This window comes from Anopheles bellator, chromosome 2 (genome assembly GCF_943735745.2).
Source record: "Anopheles bellator chromosome 2, idAnoBellAS_SP24_06.2, whole genome shotgun sequence".
Taxonomy (NCBI): domain Eukaryota; kingdom Metazoa; phylum Arthropoda; class Insecta; order Diptera; family Culicidae; genus Anopheles; species Anopheles bellator.
In genome coordinates, this window is record NC_071286.1 from 51,349,866 (window position 1) to 51,362,874 (window position 13,009).

Sequence of the window (13,009 nt, forward strand, 5' to 3'; positions counted from 1 at the left end):
AAAGCGTTCAAAATTTTGTTTAATTAAAGAACACAAAAGATTTTACGAAATACGAGGAAGATTTTACGAAATTCATCGCTCCAGAGGAACTTTTCTCACAATAATCGAAGTTTCAAAACATTCGATGTTAAAATATAATTCTATTTTTTGACATTTGTCATTTCATTTGTCACTCTCTGGCCATTCTGACAAAGCTTATTTTATAGCAAAATATTTTATTTTATTTTATAGCACGTTATTCGCGAGAAGATTCGTCGCGTTTGCCTTTGTTGTCAAAATAAAGGAACTTTCGCAAAAGCATTTGCTTTCAGCCACCATTTTCGAGCACGCACAGGAGCCTTTGGGTGAAAAATCATTAATTGAGCGTGAAATAACAAGTTTAACGTGTGAAAACAGCTTCACTGTTGGTGTCGATCTGTTCTGCTACGCAAGAGACAGCGTTTACGGAAAAAACTCTTCCGAGCGAGGTCGTCGTGCGCTGTGAGTGCGTATCGAGCAAAACCAGTTGGAAGTGAGTTGGGTTCACTGCGGAGTCGCGTTGAGTCAGTGGTTTGTTTGTGCAATTCCGCGGAAGCGTTCCGTTCAAGGGAAAGCCCAACGCGCATATTATATGCTATTCGTTGAAGATTCGAACTCCGTCACCGTCGATCGATCAAGCTCTCGGTTTGCTGCGTTTTCTCTGTGCCCATTTGTGGCGAGCATATTTTCCTGAACGTCCGTCGTCCGTTAGTGTGAGTGAGGCGGAGTGATTGCTACTCGAAGCGGTGCGACAGAGGCGGAAGCAAACGACGGAGAGTGCATGCGAAAAGGAGATCGCGAGTCACCAGGTAAAATGTCCGCCATTGTTTTTATTTTTATTCCTCAAGCATCAAAATCTACACACACGGGAAAGCGAATCGCTTCTAGTGGAACTTATTCCTGCTTTGCCAATGAAACTATATTTCCGTTTTAAAACGATGGCCTTGTACCCAAATGGCCGCGAGACCCTTCGCTGCCAGCACGATGGAAATCGAGTTTGGCACACAATTTTCATTTTTACTTTTCTCACTACCATCACCGAATCGGGGCAGAAGGAACGCGTGTCCATGTGTTGGAAAAACAGTACTTCTTTGTCCAATTCGTTCGTGACCCGTCTGCAAATGGCGTGATGATCCACACACAATGCACTCTCTCATACTCTAAAGTAATCCATTTCGCGACATTGATCTCGTTTTAGATACAGATCTTCCGTGGCGCGGCGACGATAGGCGAAAAGTGTACCGTCATCTGCCACCAGCGGAAGTGAATTTGCAGTCAGTTTATTTCAAGTGAAGCAATCGGATATTGTAGTAGTAGCAGCAGCAACAGCAGCCAAAACACACGGAAACGGCAGCTGACCGATGCGTGTTGTGGTCGGAACGGTGCAATCGTCTGTTGAAATCTTCAGTGCGCTAGTGCTCAGTGACTAGGACGACGACGGTGTTTAGTGAACGTTCGTTTACGGCAACGAAGGACCACAACGAAAACGGGCAGTGGTTGTAGCCTGGTGCGTTGTTGGGTCTTTTGCTTGTTTCCTCGCTAATCCGTACAGTCCGATATTCACGGCAGAGCGTCAGATCGTTTGCCGTTAGCAGTCTTCAGAGCACCGCCACCGTCGAACACATCAATTCACAATGACTGCCACACCGTCGAGTTCCGCCGTTCGGGCACTATCCTTGGAGTACAAAAGCCTCCAGGAGGAGCCAGTCGAGGGTTTCCGCGTGAAGCTGCTCAACGAGGACAATCTGTTCGAGTGGGAAGTGGCAATTTTTGGGCCCCCCGACACCCTTTACCAAGGCGGCTACTTCAAGGTGAGTAAACAACGTTTTGAAATACGGTGCTCGTCATCATGTTACACCAAAAGTGCCACATCCAATAAGGAGCACAAGAAAAACGCACGTTCAATATGTTTAGAAAACCGCGTAGGTGCAACACAAACTGATCTGCTGTCTAAGGGTGCGATCCTCGGTGAAAGTCTATTAGCTTTGTGTTTCTTTGTGAAACATCTTCGATTTTACGGGCTGCCGATCTAAAGGGTTGCGAAAGAAACGTGAATGAGTGGAATGTGTGCATGTGTTGTGCTTGTTTTGAAATTCTCTCTGTTTCACAGAAAGGAAATAATGTAAAACTATAGCGACGATCGCAAGATCGTTTCACGTTCGCCACAAAGCACCCTATCCCATAATGCTATCCTGCAATCGATCGTTTACCGATTGACTGCCAATGGCGATCGCAAGCAAGCGGGGGCAATTTACGAAACGACTGTTGAGCCAAAACCCCTCCGTTCTCAGTGCTTCTCGTCTGCAGCCTTCGTATAAAGGTTTTGCATTGCAAGCTAACCAAACACGGACAAATACGAGGAAAAGCATGATCATCGAGCTAAGGTCTTCTACTCGCGATTCCTTCATCAGAGGAATGTAGCGAGATCATTACGAGAGCGTGTTGCGCACAGTCCAACAGCCTTGGAACGCGACGCGTTGCGTTGCTGAAGTAGTTTTACTGCCCCCTTAGCCCACCGCTGATCTATAATTCGCAGTGGTCGGACACGATTTACTACAATCGAGCATGGTTGTATTTGTGCGGCCATGTCGCGGACAGGCTGGACAGAGTGAGTTCGTAGCTTAAAGATACTTGTTCCGGTATCAGCCCAATAAGGTGTCTGAAATTTAAAGGCTAGGTTCTTCCTAACTTCTACACTGACTGATGTGAATGTTTAAGCTCTGTCGGTTATTGATTTTAAATTATGTTTAATCCGTCACGCAAAAGTAACGCAAATCAATCGATTTATGCAGTAATAGAATAAGCCGGATTGATCATTGCAATTCGCTGACGATGATCGCGCACGGTCCGAATTGTTGGCGGCTATGTAACGGGATGAAAAATAAAACAATTTCTGCTTGTGTTCTCGCTAAGACAACCTTGGCACCTATGCACGTGATTCACAACAAAGCGGAACTACCATTCCCAAAACTGCCATGTCTCGATTAGCACACATACCACTGGTTTGTTGGTCGAACTAAGGCGAGGAAAGTGCGCGAGCACTGCAAAGTTACATCGTCCGTACTTCCGCGTCGTCGTTGGCGTGAGCCCACGGACATAAGGATCTATTTTTAGAGTGCTAATTGATTATGCTCGACATCTGTCGAACTGACCGGAAAAGTGCAAAAGGGATTTTTCCTGATCCGGTACATGTTCCGGAAGTTTCACTATACCGCTGTTACGGGTTCTTTCGTAGTACCCTATGAAAAGAATGCAATCAATAGATGTCGTTGTCATATTACATGGCCTAACATTTCGATTGAAAATCAATTGTTTTGTTATATTCGTTTCGAAAACTTGTTCACTATTTTCTTCACAATGTTTTTTGCAATTTAAACTGCAGCAATTATCATTTTTATTTACCTAGTGTGCCTGTAGTGCCACGTGCTTTACGTGTTCGATATTGTTAGTTCATATAGTTAATGAAGGATGTTTCTGTTGCTGTTGTCTTGTGTGAATCTGTTCTTATTACTTCTGCAGTTTGTTCTCTACGTTTGGTTATTTTTCTTTTATTGTTATTGCTTGCGTATGAAACTGCTTTTACCGGTTGTTGGTTGTGACGTGGTTGACAGTGTGTAATGCGCACTTCGTTATCTTGTTCGCCCATATCTTCGGGTGGTCCACTTACCACATGAAAACGGACATTGTTAAAAGGGCAGAATTGAAAACAATTAAAATGTTTATAAATTTACAACATACAACCTTATTAATGCTAAAAATGTTAAAATACGCATCTGTTCATTGATTTTTGAATTAATTTCAAAATTTTGATAACTTCAAACATGTTGATGTTGAAAAGTGTTTCGTTTTAAAATGGAGAATTTGCATACTTTTGCTATTTTATATTTGTATTAAATGTTGGTAGCAACTTTGAAAGCTATCCAACATAAAGATAACATGCGTTAATAAATAAATAGTTTCATTGTTATATTATTATGCGCGTATTCTTCGCAATGTTGTGCAGCGATTGTGGGTTTCAGAATGATGCTACGTTGAATACTATGTTGCTGATTTATGGTTCGAGGACCGAGGCCCGTCATTAAGCACGCAAACAGAGGGACACCGTGCCGATTGTGGTTGGCAAGATTAGCGACTAGTCAAAATACTACGATTGTGTGTTTTACTAAAGGCCCTCGATGGTTGGGGATTTTTCGAGTGATGCATCTTCGATAGGCTTATTTTACATTCATGACAAAAACATGCCAACGTTATCTACTATATGAGTACTTGCGTCACGCGCGGTAATCGAGATTGGAAGTTGCACGTGTGAACTGTGCCTTTAACAGCCGTGTTGCTGGTCAAAGCTTCCCTGTCTTATTTCTTTATATATTTATCTTGTTTAACTAATACTCATGGTTCTGATGATACCTTTATTTTTATTTTCCTTTTCCAGGCTCATATGAAATTTCCTCCAGACTATCCATATTCTCCTCCTTCGATACGATTTTTGACAAAAGTTTGGCACCCAAATGTGTACGAGGTATGTACTCCGGGCGATGGTGGCCCATTTGTGCCACGCTCTCATTCTTACTAATTATTGGTGAAACTTTCCATTGTTACTTCCTTACAGAACGGCGATCTCTGTATATCGATCTTACATCCCCCGGTCGATGATCCGCAGAGCGGCGAGCTTCCCTGCGAACGATGGAATCCAACACAAAACGTTCGCACAATCCTACTGTCCGTGATCTCATTGCTTAACGAACCGAACACATACTCTCCAGCCAACGTTGACGCATCCGTGATGTACCGGAGATGGCGAGATTCGCACGGCAAAGACAACGAATATCCAAACATAATCAGGTACTAGAGGCCACTCCACGGTTGGCCGTACTTTTAGACTAATCAACGATGTTTTATAATTTTAGGCGACAAGCACAGGCTGCTAAAGCTGAAGCCGAAAAGGAAGGAATCATTGTGCCGCTCACCTTAGAAGAATATTGCATCAAGTCGAAAACGAAACCTAGTGGCCAGGAACCTCAGGTAGGTCAAAATTATAGCTACGGTTTTGATCATATTAAAGTAGCACCACTAATTCAATCATTGGATTACTCTGGTCTATGCAAATTCATTGAATGGGGTAATCTAGGTTTGCCCTAATAACCTAACTAGGTTCAACTAATAACAGCGCTTATATATTGTACAAATACTGTACAATTTAGCAATAAAAAGTTGATATAGTGAAACGACACCCAAACCCAAGTTTACCTGCACCAAAAGTGACCCAAGAGTTGCGTGCAATAACTTTGCAACACAATCGATTATGCTTCGTCAGACCCTAAGACAGAATTTGTTTCCGCTAACACGTACCTTCTTTTCAAGCTTTGTTAACCTAAGGAATGCAGGGTCCCAACATTGGCATTCACAACATTGTTGGACATCGTCTACTAGCAAACTAATACGCGTCGTTCAACTGAAGGCACAAACTGTGTTCTGCGCTCACGTTACGAGGGTTTGAAGTTCACTCCACAAATAAATCATTAAGCAAATAACTCAATTGTTTATTGAAAATCTGATCGCGTACATCGTTATTATACTTTCGACTTGACATAATCTTTCTTCGTGCTTCGTTCTGTTTGCCGTCCCGTAATATCGCGAAACAGTAAAGCGAACGAGAAACGAGAAATGCCGTAGCGGATGTCAAGAGGTCTGCTGATTGTTTCAGACATGTTTACACATCCTTTAGAAGCGAAACCAATGCTTCTCGCTCATTTGAATTGATGAGAAGATCGATGGTTTAGTTATTTGATACATTCGTCTCCGACGGGTGTAAAGCACACTTGCAAGCGATATTGCAACATCCGAGCCGTGTGAACGGGGTTGTGGAATATTAAACGCAATTTTCTTTTATGGGCAAAGTATTATTTCCTCTTTTTACTTCTGCCTGACGGTCGTCTTGCATGAAAGAATAAGGCTTATGTGCTGCTTTGTTGGCAAGCTGAAGAACAAACCCCCTGGCCGTTAGGAAGAATGCTAATAACAATAACCATTTTCACGTCTAGGAATTCAAACGGTTCCCTGTCTCCGTTAACCCAGACCTCTTTCGGAGCCAAAATGAGAGAGTCCTGCAGACCCTCTCAATTTCTACCGTTTTGCAACAGTCTGGTTGGTCGGCCACAGATTGTGTCAATTTCACCCTGCAAGGGTTTTACCATCACTCCAAACAAGAACCATCTTCATGTGCGATTATCGTTGCCGTTTTAGCGATTTTTCTTGTGAGCTTCCCGTGGAGAATATTAGGGCAGAATGTTTTCCAATTTTGCCAACTACCATTATGTTGGCGTGCTTTCTTGGCAACGTCAAATCTTAGGAAAATCAGGTTTTGTTCACTGGTGCTGATGTTGGTTGCGACCGGAAGCGATCACGACCATCGTCTACAATGCGTTAACATGATTATATAGAGTAACGGTTCGATACGTATATCAGAAGAACCGGTTGGGTTGCGCCTAGGAATGGAAAGCTAATCAACAAGCTTCAAAAGAGAAATGATTTTAAAAGAAGAGTCCCAGTCCCCGTATTTATAAAGGAAAGAAACGCTAATCACGTACATTCATCTACGTTAAGCACATACAAAGTTGTTATAGCTACATTTACTACAATCAGTCTTTATGCTCTTTCGGACAACATGATTTTGCAATATATCTGTAATTGTTAAAATGGTTTCGATTTTTGTAATGGATGGAATTGGAATGGAATGGAAAACGCAAAGCAAATGGCAATCACAAAATGGTATGCTTTATGCTGCTTTTATCTTAATTCTCGAGAAAGCTTATCTTGTGCTTGTGCGGCATGCTTACTTTCTATTTTGGTTCATCTTAACTTTGGCGCGATTTGGCGCCAGTGAGCAGCAGTTACTGATAGCAGGAAGTAATTCGGTATTAGCATTCTAGTGTTAAATTAAACCATTTAGCCAAACTAGTTTCAGTAAAAATACAAAATAGTAAATAATTTACATGTTTCCCCGATATCGAACTGAAGTGAAATTAATTTCAGAGACACTGTATATTTTGAATGAGTTATTTGAACAGCTCCAAACCTTGCGAATGCTTTTCGGACCAAAATCTTCCTACCTTCTCGTTCGAAATTAATCTTTTTCGTATCTATTTCAATGAATAAAAATCGACACGTAAGGTTGTTAGAGTAGCGCAGTTACGTGCGATCTGCGGAGGGATTGATGAGTTCTCTTTATACGATCTCTGTATGCTCCTGTCGTTTATGACACACTATGAAAGCTAATCCATCCTGTCTAATTTTGACCCAAGATGTACATCGTCTCTTCTATATCACACTTATTCTGTACGCCCTTGTGTTTCGCAACATCTATTTCTTCTTCCGTCGCCATGAGCTCCACGCAGACGGTGGGGATTATAAATTGTATTGGCCTTCCTGGCTTCGTCATCTCCACTTTCTTTCTCCATTGACGCTGAGGCATAGCTTCCTGCGCGCGTGTGATGGCAATTGGGAAGCTTCGCACACAACTGTAAAAAGAAACCCGCGCGAATCAGGAGCCGCGTATCGGTGGTGGCGCAGTGAACGAATGAAAAATTACTGTATATTTATATTAATTATAGAAATAACTTCGTTCGAAAAAATGATGCCAATCCGCGTAAGAGTTGTGCCAGTTGGCGATCCTTCCTTGCACGCTGCAGCCTGCAGATACGAAGCTTCCACCAGAAGCATGCCATTTACGACGGTTGTTTGGGGAGATTTTTCTTCTCTTTCTATGGAGCCTGCTGGTAGTTTATTGCTGAGATAGAGTCATGACCGTATACAGTGTTTTCATTGCCATATAACATCCGTATGCCGTACGTAAAGCGCTGCAACAGTGTGCAGACAGATAGTTATAATCATCAACGATCCTTCTCTGGAAGAGTGAACCAATATTTTTTTTTTTATAACTTTTCTTCGTACGCCGATATTTATGGGAACCTCGTTTAGATAAAACATAAAGCAACGTACAGAAAGGATGGTTTGAAATGGACATAACAACGTAACCGTTTTCCTATTGTTGCTCTGCCATAGCATCGATCACTGAAAATTGTTTAAAGTTAAATGGTACAACCTAAGTTCAAACAAATAATGTCAAAGTATCACCAGGGTACCGTAACCCGCACTAATGAACGCTGCAAAATTCTTACTCCTCCGGCTGAGCATATTCCCATAAGTGCAGCATCACCATCACCTAATGTCTTGTTGTCCTTTTGCTCGGAGCTCGGTGGCGTTAACTACATTCGCAGTAACTGCAAATGAGTCCCAAAGGGATTATTGCCACCGGACTGCGACCCGTCCCATGGTAACAACGTTATACAAATAGCAACACATTTGTTAGTGACTTTACCACCAGTCCGACCAGACCAGCGCGGGCGAAATGTGCGCCTTTTCACCCAATGAACAAATCTGCTTCGGGGGGGACGGAACACCGTTACAGAGCCCTGCGATTCGGGGTTACGAGGCCGGAGGAGTATTATGGGTTGCATTTTCACGCATCATATGTCACAGGCGTACAACCTTCCGCGCGGCGTTCAGTGGTCCCCTCGCGTGTTAAGGATACAAACAAAACAAAATAAGCAAGAACGCCCAATCCGTGCAAGATTTGAACAAACAGCAACAGCACCGCCACAAAGACAGTTGGCCCAAGAGAAGTTTGGGCGAATGTCGGTAATCGATAGCAAAAACTTCGCTGGAATCGTTTCTTCAGATGTCATGACAAGAAACGGAGCGATTTCTTTCCGTTCGCCAACAGCACCGGGCTCGAGCGTTGGAAATATGTTCATTCATTAGGAAAATTATGTTGCTACTTCATTCTTCAACGCACGAGCAGTTTGTTGAATCTCGTCCCATTAGGTCCGCGGCAGCAAAACACTGTGGCCCAGAACAGTTGTTTTGCAACCATTTCGACAGTGCGTTAAATTTACCGTATCCGTTTTGCTTTGTTCCAGCTCGATATGACCGATTTCTACGATGATGATTACGATCTGGACACGGAAGACGATGACAACGCGTCGGTTGAATCTTACGCCGACGGAGACGACAGTGGCAACGGTGAATCCTAACGTGGAGCATCGGTCGCGTAAAACCAAGCCAGAAATAGAAAGAGATAGGGACAGGTAGAGTGAGAGATACAGCGAAAGATGGAGCGAGGGTTAGAGAGAGATTGGGTAGAAGAGAGAGAGAGAGAGAGGGATAGAGAAGGATAAAAGAGAAACAGCGAGAGGGAGAGAGAAACAGCGATAAGGAAGACGCAGTTTTCTAGGTTTATTGTGAACTGGCGTCAAGTAGTGTAGTAGTTGATTGAAAGAGTTTGTCGGGAAAGAAAGAGTACAGTGGCCTCGATAGATGGGTTGGCATCACTCTTGTTATGAATTACAAAAAGTTCATCTCATCTGACCGTTAGCATACCAACGCAGAGCAGGAATGTCGAGTATCCGTTTGCCAAATCAATGTACCGGTATATTTCACTGCAACTGTGCTGTTCTTCTATGGTCGAGCAAAGAACTCATTGCTGGAAAATGAAATTAACAGTAAATAAAATTTTAGTAGCACTGAAACGATCATAGAGCTGTCGAGAAAAGGACCCGCTAAATAGTACCTTCACCCTTTTCCATTTTTTCGTTAGACCTTGAGCGAGATGGTCAGTGATTGAAACAAACCTATTGATGAATGACCAGATCCACTGATGGGAAAACTTTACAGCCGTGTGATGTTGGTGAGGTGATTCTTAAACTAATCAATTGCGTTCAGTTATGTTCCGGATGTGGCAATAAGCCAATTAAAGTGCATATAGTTGTAGAGAGTTCAAAGCGACATCATCACGGCAAAAGAGTCGAGCAGACAAAAATTCAGAGAATTCCTACGCAAGCCCTGAACAGATCAGTATCAGTTTCGGTATTTGAAAAAGAAGGAATTTAAAAAGGACATCATGCAACAGATGTTGTCTGGCGGAACTCTAGTGTATTATTCTTATCGGAATGACATAGAAAGATTCAATCATCTAAGCCAACCATCAAAGCAACCTACCGCACCGTCGATATGTCACGACGAACATCAATAAGCAATTGCTACGGAGTTCAGACTTGCTGCTGATTGTTTCTGAAATTTGCGATTTGAGAAAGTGGCATAGAAAGACATAAGCTCAAGCTATAGGGTTTGCGAACCACAAACGAAAAGTAGTGAAATCGAAGAAACGAGTGAGTAAAGTCTACTGATAGATATATAACAGATTTAATACAAACAGTTGCTTACCTCTTTTTTCTGTTTCTTTGCCTTTACCTTCCTGAGAAACTTTTCTACTTTGTTTCATTTCATGAGCGCTCCAATGTAAATATAAAAGTATTCAAGTTTTCAATCCTTTCGCTTTCTCTCTTTATTTTCATCATCACCAACACTATTGGTGATCGTTGTTATCCAAGCACATCTGTTGCATCCGTGCGGGGAGATTATTATCTCTCCCCAGGCCGGAACCGTAACTAAATAAGTAATTGGCAAATATTATAGCGCACCTTGTGGCCCGGTATCGACCCCGCAGAATCAGGGTTGGTTGAACCACTTATCAAGCAGTAAGTCAGTCTGCGGTTGAACAGGAAGAAAGACATTATGCGCAAAGAGAGCTACACTTTAGAAGCAATAAAACGAAAACAAAATCCTAGATGATTGTTGGCGACAAAAAGCTAAACCAACTAAAGAAACCCAAAGCAGTACCAAGTTGTGTGGTACCAAGGAAAACTGACAAATTTACAATAGTTTTAATCGAGCGAATCGTGACTTCGCTTTCCAACCGGCCACGGTTAGAACGATGGAATCCCACGGTGTCAGCATCAGGTTCCCATTTGGCCGAGTACCAGATGGTAAAAGAGGTAAATGTGCAATAGAAAATACAACCCAACAGTAATTTCACCGTAATCTAAAAACGATTTGGAATTAAAAGTAAGTTACTGGACAAGGTACAAGAAGCTACTGTTGACAATTGCTGGGTGGCACAACACAAACTGAAGATGGTTTCAGCTTCAGCCGTCTTTTCGTTTCGGTTCCCTTTGCTAGCATCGGTTTTAATTTGTTTTATCGTTTTTGCCTGGCCACTCCCTAGCGAAGGGGGGACGCCTATATTGAGTTGCTACACGTTGTTCATAAGTGGCGCTGATCACGATTCCCAACGGTTTTGCTTAGCCAACCTCTGAAACACACACCAAGCAAAGCTAATATAATCCCCAGCGTTAAGTAACTGAACACCATTTTATCTTATTTGCGATATAAAGAGAATTTTCTCAACACATTTGTCTTTGTGCTTTTAATTGATTTCAAAATGGTTTAGATAGGTGAAAGACGCTGGATACAAACTACATGTGAGTATATATTCGTTGCTGGTAAACAATGGTGTTCACGGGAACTGAACCGATAGATGTGTTTGCCCTAGCGTTGTCCTGGAGCAACAAAATTTGGCTCCCATTGCTTAAAACTGATCGCTTGTACCGTTTGCCACAATCGATTTGACTTAACGGTTTTTTTGGTTTGGAGTCTCGGGACCATAAATACTATCAACGTTTTCAGTGTTCTGCTAATTCTGCTGAAAAAGAATTTATTTTCTTTTTGCTACTGGTCATCTTTGACACGACTTTGGCACGCTGCAGAGATTTTGTTTTTTTGGATTTGGCGCAGCCATAAATTAATTGCGTTCCTAATCGCTTTGAGCCAAATATTAGCGAAGGAACAACCGCCGAACGTTCCGATCTGCAACAAGAGCAAGGCAACAACGTTCATGTTGCCGTAAATATATTTTATGTTCACGTTGCCGACGAATGCTGCTAGAGGGCTCCAGTCAAACAACGCACCCACGTTCATTCTAAGAAAAATAAACACCAAGTGTTCAATGCAACTCTCTCTCTCTCTCTCTATACCAATTCCATAGGAGTTGTGCCAGAAAAAAAACTGCCCCCATCGGCATAACCCGAACCCGTTCACAACACTTGGTAACATCAATCTGGAACACAATCTGGTTCATCCCGATCAACAGCGGTAGCGGCGACTACATTAAAGCAGTTACTGCACCGGGAGTCAATTTGGTGTTCCAAATTTTTAGTTTTTCTTCCTATAAAGTAAACATTCCTCCCCGTTCGCTCGCGTACGCCGAACCTCAAAGATGCCGCCCAGGCCGCTTCCTTTTTGAGACGGCCCTTTTTGAAGGTGCGCCTCTAAAAACACATAACTACACGAAACCCAGCGCCTGGTGATAGCATCGTGATGACTTTTTCTTCCCTTTTACTATACCGTAGAAATGAGTCCCAAATGAAAATGTTTACCGTCCCATGGTTGTTTGGGATTCTAACTATGATAATAATAAGTTTATCGTGTCTTAAAACACAGCTAACCTAACTGGGACCTGTCACAAAAATGTATGGTTGTTTCGAGATTTCTCGCCTGCGCTCATTGCTTGGAAATATTTTATCACTTTCCCGGCGTCTGCAAGCCCAACGAGCGGCTATAAATTCTCGCCACTTAACGGTGACCTTTCCCCGTCACTTCGCTGCAATCGATCCATTGATCGATCGTCTGGATAAACACTTCCACTTTCCAAAATTTAGCACCAAGACAGATAATAATGGTGGAAAAAATGGAGTCTAGTTAAGAAAGAGCCCCTCCACTCAAAAACGGGCTGTTTACAGTGAAGCACCAGCCCGCACCAGCGATAGATAAACCACATTAATCTCCATTACTCAGCACGTGAAGCCAATCGAATCGTGGGTGTTTGAAAATCACAGCGCTGCGTCTTACGAGTGTGTTTAAAGTACGGATTCTGCGAACGGTGTTTATTGGCCAGCTGCGGAATTTTTTGAGGAGAAATTTGTTCTGGATTTTCCTGCTCCAAAGTTAAACAGATATGACCGTGCTTAAGGGTCTCAAACAGTTCTGATAGACAGAGGCGGCCGAGAGCGAAAGGAGCTGGAAAGCAAGTTCCTGG

General features: G+C 42.6%; 1 protein-coding gene across 1 annotated transcript; it reads left to right on the plus strand.

Moving 5' to 3' along the window:
* The first annotated feature begins 258 nt into the window (after positions 1 to 258).
* Positions 259 to 11,298, plus strand: LOC131211888 (ubiquitin-conjugating enzyme E2 R2). The gene is made up of 6 exons (XM_058205556.1): positions 259 to 827; positions 1,217 to 1,829; positions 4,451 to 4,537; positions 4,628 to 4,860; positions 4,926 to 5,040; positions 8,997 to 11,298. Exons 2-6 carry the CDS (start codon positions 1,653 to 1,655, stop codon positions 9,108 to 9,110), a joined length of 726 nt encoding a protein of 241 aa, XP_058061539.1. The 5' UTR covers positions 259 to 827; positions 1,217 to 1,652; the 3' UTR covers positions 9,111 to 11,298.
* Positions 11,299 to 13,009: the final 1,711 nt, after the last annotated feature.